Here is a 14,303-nt window from a genome sequence, read left to right on the forward strand (position 1 = left end):
TATAATATACTTAACAATTTATTATTTAACACACACATGTGATTATTACTACATATATATCTTAAATTTTCAGTAATTATTCACGAAGTTAGACCATTATGTGTATTTCAGTTTTTGTGTATTCACATGTATCTAATTTTGTTATATATTTCAATCAACTTAAGATTTTAACTTATGATTTTGACATATATAAGTTCCCTAAAAATATTTCTACATGAATTATTGAATCCGAGTACTCCCTGAGTACTCTTGAGTACTTGCTACTCGGTAGTCAGCCGAGCAGGTACCGAGTAACGAGTGCTACAACCATGATGAAAATACACACTTATAGATTTCCCAAATTTGTATTTGTATTCAAAATGAGATTTGTTTGTCTCAAACTTTTCAATTTCACATTGAGGGGTTGGAGGAAATTTTAGAGTTTTGAGTTGGAGGAGGAGGATGAGGAAGAAAAAGAGGAGGATTGTTGTTGTTGTTGTTGACTGGGATCGACATATACGAAAGATAAGATTCCAATTAATTTGATATATAAAATACTTAATAAATAATCACCAGAAATCAGATTATTAAATTAAGGCTATGATCCATATTTGGCTTCATCATGTGTAAAGGGATGTCGTAAACACACCACAAAGTTATTTAAGTAGACAAAAATGCTTTGTCAATTTCAATCACCACGAAATTCATGGATCTTTGAGATTCATTGACTATCAATGGCATGTTAATCTCGGCTTATGTTCATCTCAAATTCAATGACGAGGATGAAGTTGATCATTGAACAGATGGTGAATCACCTATACAAAATTGTGTGGTCCCCGACTCAAGTTACGCGTGAGATTCATGAGTCTCACATCATTATCTACTTATACTCTCAAATTGACGTGTCAGTTAACCAAGCGAGCTCAATCAACAAGTTATAAAGAGAATGTGCAATTTTTAAGGATAACATAAGATTCACTTTTAATTAATAAAACGGGATTTTATTTTATTCTTGTATTTAGAATACTTTTGGATTGACCATTATCAATATCAAACCCTTTTGGTAACTCTGTTCTCAAAATGCAATAAGGCGGTGAGGGTGGTAAGCGCGAAGCATATTAAAAACCGACCTCATTAGGAATCATAGAGACCCCCTTAAGCCCCTACATCATAATGGGTGAGCCTAGTCATGGTAGTACTGACAATGTCAATATTTAAAATATGCGAGGATGCATATTGTAATTCTCTTATACATACAGTGTATATATATGGGGCAGCAACACCTCGTCACTATCCCACTGTCTGTTGTCGTCGACGATCACCGCCACCACCATCGATTGTGTTGTTGTGATGCTGCTAAGCGTTCTCCACCTTACCTTCTCTCCCTCCCATCAGTTTATTTTCATAACGAAGAAGAGACAAGGTAGCAAGCCCCATCACTTCCCCTGCCCTCGTTGGAGTCCCTCCTGCCACCCCTCTCCACTGCCGATCACCCCCATCACCAACCTTAATCATCACCACCGTAAGTCTTCCACACCCCTCCTTCATTTTTTCCTTTGGTTATGGTAGCTAAAACGGGACCTGAAACTTTTTTTTTTTTTTGGAGATATGCATGAACTACGACGAATAGGAGGATAACACAGCCTGTTCCCAAACTTCATTTTATAATATCTATAATACCCTTTCCCCTCAAACAATTCTGCAAACAAGTCCCCATTTGTCCTAAAACTTCCTTTTAATAAGTCCAAATTCCACCCTCCTTTCAAAATCCTTACAAACTAGGTCCAAACCTCCCAAAATTTGATTCAAATGTTATAGTTCCAACCCTAATCGAAAATCTCTTTACAAACTAGACCCAAAATGCAACATCCAAAAAATCATAGGGTTAAATTTTCATTTTTAATATATATATTCAAGCATTCATTATCTTTATTCAAAAAGTTAAAGGTATTCCAGAGTAAAACAATTGTCAGAGTAAAATCCCAAAATCACGAATTCCGGAAAAACACGAGTGTATGCGTTGCGATCAAGTCAGGCCCTTTCGAACCGGAAGTACCTGAAACCATAAACCAAAAAATGTAAGCACAAAGCTTAGTGAGTCTCCCAAAATAGCTCATACCATACATATCATACATATCCAGAAATCAATAGAAAGTTGTTATGTACCAACCATGGTCTTGCCATTATGCCAAGAGTCGTATCATGGTCTTCCTTGCTAGGCCGGGGGCCAAAGCCCTGGTTCTTATAGACAAGTGTCAGGAGCCACCTCTTGGTTGTCCATGCAAGCGTCACAAAGACAACTAAAATACCATATACACTACTTAACTAATTAACTGGCAGAGTTTAGACTCTGGTATTGCATATAGATTGCCAAGAGTCGTCTCCTGGTCTTTCATAAAAAATGCCAAGGGCCACCCCCTCGTCTTCCAATAATACAGAAACCAAATGAGCAGGCATTGGTGCCTTCGACCCATGGAACAGTGAGAAAATTCACCTTGAATGCTGAAGCTTACTAACAAAAATACCTAGTTGTTGCCCTAACGACTCCTTAAGCTATCAGTACAAAATAACACCCAATTAACATTTGGGTTCCAATCTATAGCCCATAATCTATACTAGGGGTAAAATGACCATTTTATGCCTGACCCAACTTGAGCCAAAACTGAGGCCTAAATCCATAAACCAAAAAGGCCCAAAACCAAAAGATCGACAAAGGCCCACTTATGGCCCAATTTTCCAAATTCGGACGAACCCCCATATGGGGCTTATCCTAAAGCCGAATAATTTCCTTAGTCCAAAAAGTTGATCTTAGATGGCCCAAAAGGCCCAAAGCAACAAAGTCCAAAGAAGTGACCCAAAAATGCGATGCCCAAAAGCACAAGTCCAAAACCCAATTGAGCGTTGTACGCGAGGCATACGCTAAGCTACGTTGGTGTACTCAATGAATCCAAATCGCGACCACAACATTATTCGATGGGTATACGGTCAGTTACGCAGGGTGTAAACTAACTTATTCCAAAACTGATATTATGTCTTAACCACTTAAGCACTTTGCACCCAAACTTCATAGAATCTTAAAATAAAGCTCTTAATGCATAAAGTTGGCACCTTTATGCATTTGCATGTCTTAATGGGACCCAACAACCATCTTAATACATTAAGACCCATATATATATCCAACTAGAACATGCATGGCCCAAAAGCAAGGATCATGATACCATTTTTACGAACTTATAAACTCAAAAAGGGCAAGATCTAGCAATCTTAGCTCCTGGAGTGGCTTAAACTCACAATTAGGACACAAAACCCTAAAATAAGCAAAATTCTAGTTTTAAACCTAAAAGGCATAACAAGAATCTGAGGTATAAACTTTATACCTAAATGAGCTGGAAATGAAGCTAGGAGTCTGGATCTATAAGTCTTCCTTTAAACCACAAGCTAGCACCAAACACATTTTCCTTGAAAATGAGCAAAATCACACCAAAATGAACACTTATATCTCACAAACACTCAATGAGAGGTTAGGGTTTCCAAAATGAGGCTATAGGTCAGTGGAAAGTGAGAAATAAGAGAGCCTTGAACTTACAAGAATGTTTAAATAGTGCTCAAACCCTAAAAATTAGAGTTTGGCACTCTGCTCATTACGTTGGGCGTACCCCAGCTTATGTTGGGCGTACTCACCCATAGGAGCATTATCCTCCCTACTTGCATGGGACCGATTTGCAAATCTTTTCCATTAAGGGCCATATGTGCCAATTATTTAAACAACTATAACTCTCTCGTCTTAGGTCCATTTCCTACGAACTTTATATCCACGGAAAGGTGACGAGAAGCTCTAAACTTCTGTCAACTCACCTTCACCTTAAAACTTTCTGAACAGAAACCCAAATTCATAAAGCTCGTTGCCAATTTACCAAAATACCCCTTGGTTCAAAACTCAACCCGAATGCCTGAATCGTCTACAATATATCACCCACGGCCAAAAAGGGTAACGATTCGGAATATGGCATTACACAAAACCTTCAAACATCAATTAAATTATTCAAAAGCCACCCGTATGTAGTAAACACGGTTCAAAATAAATCCTAAACTAAAACTTAAAATTTATAATAATTATTTTGTCTCATTTTTGGAAAGTATTAATTTATTTTAGTTTAATTAAATTAATAAATTGTCCTATGTTTTAGTTAGATTACCAAATAACCCTCCATATATTAATTTATGTTAAAACTTCCAAGGAATCTAAATTAATCTCGTAGTTTTCTGTTCACGGCAACACATCCCGGTTTCTTGCATCAAATACTCGAAACGACTCCACAACCGCACATTAAGATGAGTGTTACGCCCCCTCTTTTATATATTTTCGAGGGAGAATACATGTACTGCTTATGCTAGATGATACAAAAAATACACGTAAAATATTATTATTTTATATAAAAACTATAACTAGTTTATAAAATATTGGTTTAACTTTTATATGTACAACACATGAACTAGTTTTAAACCCAGATATCTATATATATATATATATATATATATATATATATATATATATGTTATATTGTTGAAACGATGTAACTTAAAAAAAAAATAACATATGCCATTTTTACTACAAAACTTTATGATTTTTACATAACATTGTGTGTCATAAAATGAATGTCATTAAACTTTGTAGTGTTTCTAAGGATTTGAACTATACATGCATATGTACAAAGTTAATACAAGAAGCATGCTTAGGTTATAAAAGCTAGTGCCTTATACTTCACATGAATACCACTTATTCTCGGCTTTTTATAACCTTTGTACGATTCATTATGCCTAGAACTTATCCATTTTTAAGTTAGGGCTAAGAGCTATTCATACCTTACTTAAGGGCTTTATAGAGAGACACTACTCATTAGCTAAAGTCTAAAAATTTAGCATACCCCACTACTATAACTGTTAATCTTAGGAGCGTGATACATATATATAGATCTATAAGGGGTTGACATACCCACCTGCGGTTGCTAGCTACAACATTGACCGCTCAATCGAAGTCGGTGATAAGTGTCTACAATCGTTACTATGACATCCAATAAAGCTTTGTAGCATGGCATATTCAGTCACATAGCTCGGTTATAGAACTCACTGTAAACATAAACTCGAATCTCTATCTCTCTTACTACAACTCATAAACTTCATTATTTCCAAACAGTTTCAAGCATGGATTTACTTATACCAAGACATCTTTTGGTTTTTCAAAGTTCATTTAAATATGGTTTACTTATAATGAAAATACTTTTTGAACTTGTTTAAAAGTATCGTTACTGCTGTCGCCAAAAAACTGTAACTCTCACTAACCTTGTATTGACCCTCAAAACTACATTTATTTTCAGGTAATCAGTAATCAAGCAAAATCAGACGACGGATAGTCATCGATTTCAAGCAATCTAGTTTACTACTTTTTGTTATGTCTGCCTCCCTGTTTAAGGCAATTCATATATTATACTATTATTTGTAAGAACCATGTATTCAAATATCAAAATGCAATACGAATGATGTTTTGTTTACTGTTGTACTTGTGCTATATATTCAGTTTACATGTGTTCATGAACTTAGTCGCACAGTCCAACGCCTCGGCTGGGGGTATGACATTCTCCTCTTTCTAAGTATTTAGTTCTCATTGTTTTTTTTTAGAATCCTGATTTAGAGTTATTTTTTTCTGTGTTCGTATTGGTTGTATTTTGTCATTCAATTCGAACGCCCGGACATCATTTGGAATCAGAGAAATCAATGAATTGTTGAACAAATGGTTTGTTGGCGTGGAGCAGCTCGTGGTCATTGCGGTGGTGGACACATTCCACGGAATGATGGAGCAGATTTACATGATCCATGTGACATACATATTGAATGCTTGCAACGAAGGATCCAAAAACTCTAGTTGTTGCATACAGTTTCGTTTATATTTAAACTTGAAAGTAAATTATAGGAATGACTTTATACTTTTGTTTTCATTTCTTTGGGGTTATAATAGAAAAAAACAAGTATAGTTTATATTTGGTTTCGCCGTGCTTGTTCTTTTTTAGTATATTTAGCTGTGTAAATAATCAGATAAATTCAGGAAAAAAAATTGTGGTGTTATGGAATTTAACCCTTTGCTGAAAAGTAGTAAATAATTATTTTTAGGTGAAAATGCCACAGTTTCTAATAAAGAAATCTATGAAAACGACTATATATTTATTTATTTACCTAACCTTTATATATCTTCTTTATTTCAAGTTTTGGAAACTTATATATTGAGAAACTACTCGTTTGCACACACATACGTAGCACACACACGCACACAATCTACGAGTACACACATATATAGAGCATATATGCTTTGTTGAAAAGTTAATAAAACGCTTTTCGCTTTTTGCCTCACCCTTGCAAAGGCCTGCACCTGGTAAACATCGTTTTTTTATACGGCATACATACAGCTATTTATAGGCTGTTATATTTTTTTTCCAAATTCTAATTAAATTTTATTTTATACTAGATCATGTCGAAATTTAAGTAAATTCAACATCAAACCAATAGAAAAATATTCAATGCATTTAACTAACGGGTAACCATTACCATTTAATTAACTATGAATCAAAATCACATATTGCAGATAGGAAAAATGAACGGATACATGTGAGTAATTGTTTTAAATGTTTTCATTATCATGAACCACCTAGAAATGGGGTTAATGAAAACAGAAACATGACAAACAACTATTTATTAAATACATAAACGAAATACAAGCACTTGTGGATCAACTTCGAAGATCATTACTCTTTCCTGAGGGTATAATAATATTCGTCCTCTTGAAGGTCCAAATATAACTATACTTTTGTTTATTTCTATAACCCTGAAGGAATGGAAAGAACTGTGAAAATGCAGTGAATTAGTATAAACAGAATTCTATAAAGATTATGTCCACTTAAATAATATTTAAGCAAAAAAGTGATTACCATAAACACGGTGGTAGTTGCTTAATAATGAGGAGGTGGTGGTGAACTGTAGATATAATGTGGGGGAGACATGTACCCAGACGGTTTTCTAGGTGGAGGTGGTGATGGGGGAGGAGACTTGTGTACATAGTGTTTCTTAGGTGGAGGAGGCGGCGGTGACTTGTATACATAAGGTTTCTTTGGTGGTGGTGGTGTTGGTGACTTGGGAATTGGAGGTGGAGGAGATGGTGACTTGTATACATGATGCTTCTTTGGTGGAGGAGGCGGTGGTGACTTATATACATATGGTTCCTTTGGTGGAGGAGGTGGTGGAGACATGTGAACCGGAGGAGGAGGAGGTGGTGACTTGTAAACATGATGTTGCTTCGGTGGTGGAGGTGGTGGTGACTTGTATATGTATGGTTTCTTTGGTGGTGGTGGTGGTGGAGACTTGTGAACTGGAGGAGGAGGAGGTGGTGACTTGTATAGATAATGTTTCTTTGGTGGAGGAGGTGGTGGTGACTTGTATAGATAATGTTTCTTTGGTGGAGGAGGGGGTGGTGACTTGTATACATGATGTTTCTTTGGTGGAGGAGGTGGTGGTGACTTATATACATAAGGTTTCTTTGGAGGAGGTGGTGGTGGAGACTTGTGAACCGCAGGATGAGGAAGTGGTGACCTGTGATGTTTTTTTGGTAGAGGAGGTGGAGGTGGAGACTTGTGAACCAAAGGAGGAGGTGGTGGTGACTTGTGTACATGATGTTTCTTTGGTGGAGGAGGTGGTGGAGACTTGTGAACTGGATGAAGAGGTGGTGGTGACTTATATATATAAGGTTTCTTTTGTGGAGGTGGAGGTGGAGACTTGTAAACCTGAGGAAGAGGAGGAGGAGGTGGTGGTGACTTGTATATATAATATCCCTTTGGTGGTGGTGGTGGAGGCTTGTGAACTGGAGGAGAAGGTGGTGATGACTTATAAGGTTCGTTTGGTGGTGGTGGTGGTGAGTTGTAAACATATTCATGCTTAGGAGGTGGTGGAGATGAGTATGGGTAGGTGGCTTTGCTAAACGATGGCAGGTATGATGAAATAATAACCACCGCAAGACTAACTAGAAGGGTGCTCATTTGAGACATCTTCACTTTCGTTCCCATTTCTACTAAAGAATTGGGATCCAAGTTGTGAATTCTGAGCCTGCATCTCCATCATTTATATAGCTGAAAATCTTCCTTCTTGCAGTTAAAATAATAATAATTTTACTACAGTAGTATCACGCCATGCAAAAATACTTGTAGGCAAACATAATGCATGCCATAAGATGGCCATGCTTTCGGCCATGAAATTTTCCATGTTTGGGTTTATGCCTTTATGGTATATTTATCATAGGGTTCTCATTCTTCTCTTATTTCAAAATTGATTTGAATGTCTCATTTTATTTTATTTTTACTACAAAATAAAAGACAAGTTTCCTTTTGGTTAGAGATCACCAAAACTAATGGTGTAGTCTTTTGAACAAATTAATGTCACTCAACGGTCATTTATTGTGCAAATAATTTGGTTAAATTATTTTAATTTTCAGAAAATTATTTTGTTGCAATATCACATCATTTCATGGAAAAAGCATACCACGATTATTTTAAAGATATTTTATTGTTATTATAACATCTCGAATGAGAGGTTGATGGAGATGTTAGATATTTAAAATCGATTTACGAAGTAATTTTTTTACAATTAGAGACGATGTAATTTTTTGTTTGGATAATTTAACACTTCGTGATGAAATAAATGGTTTTTAAGTTCGGAAAATTTCATATATACCCTAAATAAAGAAGGAAATATTATGTTTGCCCTATTTAATTCCTAAATATTGTATATACCCTAAATAAGCATCTATAATATCATATTTGCCCTAAATGTTTTTTTAAATATTTTATAATCATTTTAAATCATTATTTTTATACATCGACTATTATACTCCTTTTATAAAACTATATTTAAAATTTCATATATACCCTGGATTTGTCAAAATATCATATTTACCCAAAATTATCATTTTATGATTTAGTATAAACAAAACTGTTTTAATCGATTAAGATCTTATTTTATATGTTTATTATTAAAAAAAAAAATTATCGATTGTATTTGTCATTAGAAAGATAAATAATAAAGATGATAAATGATAAGGTAGGATATTATATCATGTCACCATTGGACACAACACTCCAACGTAACAATCTTTTACTCACTCATTAATATGTCCTACTTTATGGTTTATAAGTTTTTGTTTGAAAATTTCTTACTTTCGTTTTTATAGTGTTAATGCAAATCTATATAGGGTATTAGTAAAGGAGCTAGCACAAATATTGGAAAGGCTCGGCATATAGGTGTATAATCACATAAAACACACTTCATGCATGTATAAGCAAGAACCAGAGATGAAATCACTAGAGATATGAATGACATATTACCTGGTGTCGAAGCCGCTAATATTAGAATGGCTAATCGGCTATGATCAGTCAAGGTTTTCTGGAGTAGATAACGACGGGGCAAGAATGATGAAGGCGACAATTGCATCTTTCATCAACTTAGGGCTTTGGTAATTTGTTTGGAAAGGGGTATTATGGTCAATTTGTTTATTTTTTATAATTAAAATGATTTTAAATAATAATTACTAATTATAAAAGTATTAAAATTTAAAATTAGGACAAATATGATATTATGGTTGTTTATTTAGGTTATATATGATATTTAGATATTAGTTAGGGTAAATATGATATTTCCTTCTTTATTTAGGGTATATATGAAATTTACCCTTTTAAGTTTTGCTTTACTTTAATACAAGTATACAACTAATCCTCTCTTTAATCATTAATAAGTTGAACATTATATTTTTATTATTTATTAACTAGTTAATTTCTTTTAATAGATACTAAATAATATTTCATTTTAATGGTTTTATTTTAACCAAGGTTCTGAATAACATAATGCGTGACTTGACGACAATATTAAGTCTCAAACTATTTCGAGTCTTGGCGAGCCAAATCATTTATATCATTTGTAACGTGTGACTTAAGGAGAAAATTTTGTATATAATTAATATTTTTATACATATTTTCAGGTATTATTTAATTTTATACATATATACAAGTTAATATGGTGTTTTGGTAAAGTTTAGTGACAAGTACAAGCCTAGGAACCATTGCATGTCACGGCGGAATCACGACGAGTTTTTTAGAACATTGAGATTAACTATTAATTTCTTAATTATAACATAATATTTTTTGTATTTTGATAACTCTATACATACATATTTATTATCCTTCTGAAAAGAACCTTTTCATATATATATATATATATATATATATATATATATATATATATATATATATATATATATATATATATATATATATATACACGACAAATCTAACCAACTTCTAAACTATATTTTAAATTCACCTATGTCCACGACAGGACTTGAACCGTCAACCTCAAGGAGGGAGGGTAACACCAGATACCGTGTTTTCCTATAATGAATTATTATTTTGTAATGAATTTTCAAAATGATATCATTTTACATAGGATGTTTCCTATTTTTCTCATTTTAATGATTGAACATTTTCATTATTGTAACAGTTTAATTATACATAGTTTTGTTGGGTGAATGATATGCATAGTTACACAGAAAATCAAATTTCATGTATATGAAGTGACCATCAAGTTTGAACCTAAATTTGATGAAAGGATTTTCATTGAGTAATTTTCCATTTCCAAATTCTTTAGAGGTTGCAACAATAACGTCAAAGTTATTGCAGAGTCCATTCATATCAATTTGATGAGTCGTTCTCAACATTAAACATATTTATTACTAAACCAAGTGAACAAAAATCTATTACTAAACCAAGTGAGAAAATCATTATTGTCAAACTAATCCAACCAACCTATTCAATTGAACACACTAATTATTTATCTATGAACTGCTCGCCAATTTTGCACACCTAACATCAGCTGAAAATCGATTGTCATATGATCAACCCGTCGTAACAACTTCACCTAAATCTACATCAACAAATTAGGTTGATATCCTTGCTAACGAGTTTCTACATACAACTCATGATAATTTAATTATTGATATCCTCGATAATGATATCATAGACACTGGCAACCTCAATTATGAATCTCAAACAACAAATCAAGCTTCAACAATCAATACACTATGAGGCCATCACATCAGTCAACTTATTGGCAACATTAGTGCCAATTTACAAACTAGAAATGAAGAATCTAGTAACTTGGACATTTATATGTTTTATCTCTACAGTGGAGCCAAATAAGATCATAGAAGCTTTCTTTGACTCACTAGTTACAGGCAATGCAATATGCGGTTAGTGAGTTCAAACAACACATGGTATGTATACTAGTACCTAAGCCATTAAACAAAAAAAATGTTGGAAAACTTGTGTGTGTGGAAACGAATTAGATGAACATGGAGTGGTTATAAAAATAAGACAAGATATGTAGCTTAAGGATTCAGTCAGCTTGGAGGCATTGACTATGATGAAACATCTTTCGAGTAGCAAAACTAGATGGTATCATTTTCTTCATAAAATATGCATGTAACATCCCAAAAATCGAGACCAAGAATTTTTGTTTTAATTATATTTCTTCTAAAATTTGTTTGTGGAAAACATTAATGATATCATATTAATTCATAAACCATAGTTACATGTCTCAAAAGCCATATCGTTAAATAGTAATATTGTCATAGTAAAATCCCAGAAATCTCAAATGCAGAATCATGTGTGTGGGATGCACTGCTACCCCGCCGGCTCCTTCCCCTTCGACGAAGAGGTACCTGAAACCAAAACTGAAAACCGTAAGCACAAAGCTTAGTGAGTTCCCCCATCATACCACATACCATAAAATCATACATACTGTCGGTCAATTCTGGGGTGCCCGACCTATCCATGTCAAGCCATTCTGGGGTGCTGACCTACCCTCCGGTCTATCTCAACTGGCCATGGGGACTGTTTCACCCCTACCACTATCACATAATAACATATCATAATCATCCTGTCAAACATTTCTAGGGTGTCCAACCTACTCTTCAGTCCTAACGACCAAATCGGGGGACTATTCCCCTCCTACTACCACTATCGCATATTACATATCAAACTGGCACATAAGACACATCAGGTAGTAGCAAACCTAGACAAGTATCACTAAGACAATCATCTAAAGACAACTCCTGCTGGTAGGCCAGCATTGTGACTGGAAGGTAGCTCACCTCAATGTTGTGTAGTGTTTGCATTGTCCTCGATATGAAAATCCACTCTTCTCGACTCCTCAATCCCTACACAACATCCTTTCTACATTACCATTTGATACTCATAACTCTCACAAGGTTCAACTCAAGTCCAAGTCAAAGTCAAGGTCAAAACCCTAGTCAAAGTCAACATTTGGTTGACTAGACTCGCCGAATTGGTCCACCAACTCGTCGAGTCCCCACGTCCTCAAAATACTACAACCCCCTCCCTACCCGTTAAGTCTAGCAAGAGCTCGACGAGTTCTCCTTAAGAAAAACATTGGGACCTTCTTTAACCGACTCATCGAGTTCATCCTTGAACTCGTCGAGCTCATCTTCATCCGTATGAAGGAGTTTAGTCTATGACTTGCCGAGTTCTCCTTGAACTCGCCGAGTCCGTCTTCATGTGGTTGGGACATTGCCTTGAACTCACCAAGTACCTCCTTGAACTTGTCGAGTCCTTTGATCTTCAAGTCTATAACTAACCCCAACAGGCTGAGTTTTCCTTCAAATCAACCAAAGACCACTTCCAGAAGTCGTTTTCGGGGAAACGACGACCCGACTCACCGAGTTACCTAAGCGACTCGCCAAGTCCCTCTTTGTCCAAAACTATACAGTCGATTTAAATTTGTGTTAATGCATCCAAGTCATAGATCTAACCTCCTAGGGTCCATATTAAGTAAAGTTTGAGTATTGACATCCATGCATGAGGTGTTTGGCCCAAATAGCTGTAGAATGAAGTCTACAAGATGCATGGGGGTGCTTATGGCAATAATGTTGGCACCTTTATGCCATAAGAACCCCCAATGGTTCCAGATCTGAATCTTTAACCTCAATGAACCACAAAATTCCGAGTATGGCACCTCTAAGGCTTAGAAAAGGTAGAAATGAAACCTAACTAGAGATCTAAAAGATAGATGGTCAAGGTTTCAGCTTTATACCTCAAATGAGCTGGAAATAGGGCACAACCTCTGGATCTACTAACTTCCACTCGAACTTCCAAGCTCCTTCTTCCTTCTCAAGCTTTACCATCACCACAAACATAGCAAAAGATAACAGAAACAAGCCTAAACTTTAGATTGATTTGATTGGCTTACAAGAATAATTTACGGGTTGTCACAGTTGGGTACTTGTTAGACATTGATTTGTTTTTCCTCATCATCCAATTAGTCACCAAGGACTTGTAGTGGATTCAGCGGAAAGTGTTTAAGGATTTGAGATTCATTGAGGTATTAGCAATGATCACCTAGTCTTGAAATGTATAAGTGACAGGCTTGGCTGGTCAAGGAAAGCTAGCTATTGTAAAGCCCAGGTTGCCTACTGCTACCATAAATAGGGATTGAGCAGTGGTAATGTATCACTCTTAAGTAATAAGGAAGTGTTGTTCGCATGTGTTATTTTAGCCAACAGAAATCGAATGGTATCTATTGGCGAACTTTATGTACATCAATCCTTGAAAAAGTGAGTTGTTGAATTCATCATCCGTTTGTTTCGGTCAAGGGTTATAGTTTTAGGCCACGAGATGATGTATCTTAAGGATTTAGAGTTATATTATGGTAAGTACATGGGATTATTGAGATCGCTGAGATTTCGGACGGTATTCATCTGGTTTTGGAGTGTGTGTGATCGCTAAGGTTGGTTAGTAATGGAATGCTAGTTCTTGCAAGCTCATGATGTTGACAAGTTTGAATTGTAAGGTTGAGAGATGGATTGGGAATCCATCAATTTTGGTGGATTGGAAGGGTACACTCGAATCCAAGTGGGGGGGGGGAATCGTTGGTCTAAAGGTTACACAAGGGTAAATATTCAGCTTTCATTATGCATCAGTAGTGACACATGGTAGGTATGTGAATGGATCCATGTTGAAGGTTGTGTTAGAGCCTCTCTGCCTGTTCTTGTCTAATTAAGGATTTGGGGTTCGAAGCATGACCCGAACACCTAATTAGGGTATAGTCGGATGTGGGTTCTACTCATGATGATTATGGTTGGTGGTAGATGGATGGTAAGACATACGATGGTTCCATGGCAGTATAGAAGTGTTATGAGACAATTAGATAGCCGTAGCATA

General features: G+C 35.4%; 1 protein-coding gene across 2 annotated transcripts; it reads right to left on the reverse strand.

Moving 5' to 3' along the window:
- Nucleotides 1-6,553: 6,553 nt before the first annotated feature.
- On the reverse strand, nucleotides 6,554-8,084 carry LOC145057321 (uncharacterized). Of its 2 annotated transcripts, none has more exons than XM_079005132.1 (2): nucleotides 6,957-8,084; nucleotides 6,554-6,853 (listed from the first exon to the last, which is right to left on the reverse strand). In XM_079005132.1, the coding sequence occupies exon 1, from the start codon at nucleotides 8,082-8,084 to the stop codon at nucleotides 6,978-6,980; it is 1,107 nt and encodes a 368-aa protein (XP_078861258.1). In that variant the 3' UTR covers nucleotides 6,554-6,853; nucleotides 6,957-6,977. The 2 variants fall into 2 exon arrangements, with proteins under 2 accessions (XP_078861258.1, XP_078861257.1); XM_079005131.1 differs by having other exon boundaries at nucleotides 6,554-6,871.
- Between the last annotated feature and the right edge of the window lie 6,219 nt (nucleotides 8,085-14,303).

Source organism: Lactuca serriola, chromosome 6, assembly GCF_051521515.1.
Source record: "Lactuca serriola cultivar US96UC23 chromosome 6, Lser_US96UC23_V15, whole genome shotgun sequence".
NCBI lineage: Eukaryota > Viridiplantae > Streptophyta > Magnoliopsida > Asterales > Asteraceae > Lactuca > Lactuca serriola.

Excerpts from the sequence above, each read along its gene's own strand:
- LOC145057321 (XM_079005132.1), bottom strand. The coding sequence starts at position 8,084 with ATGGGAACGAAAGTGAAGATGTCTCAAATGAGCACCCTTCTAGTTAGT.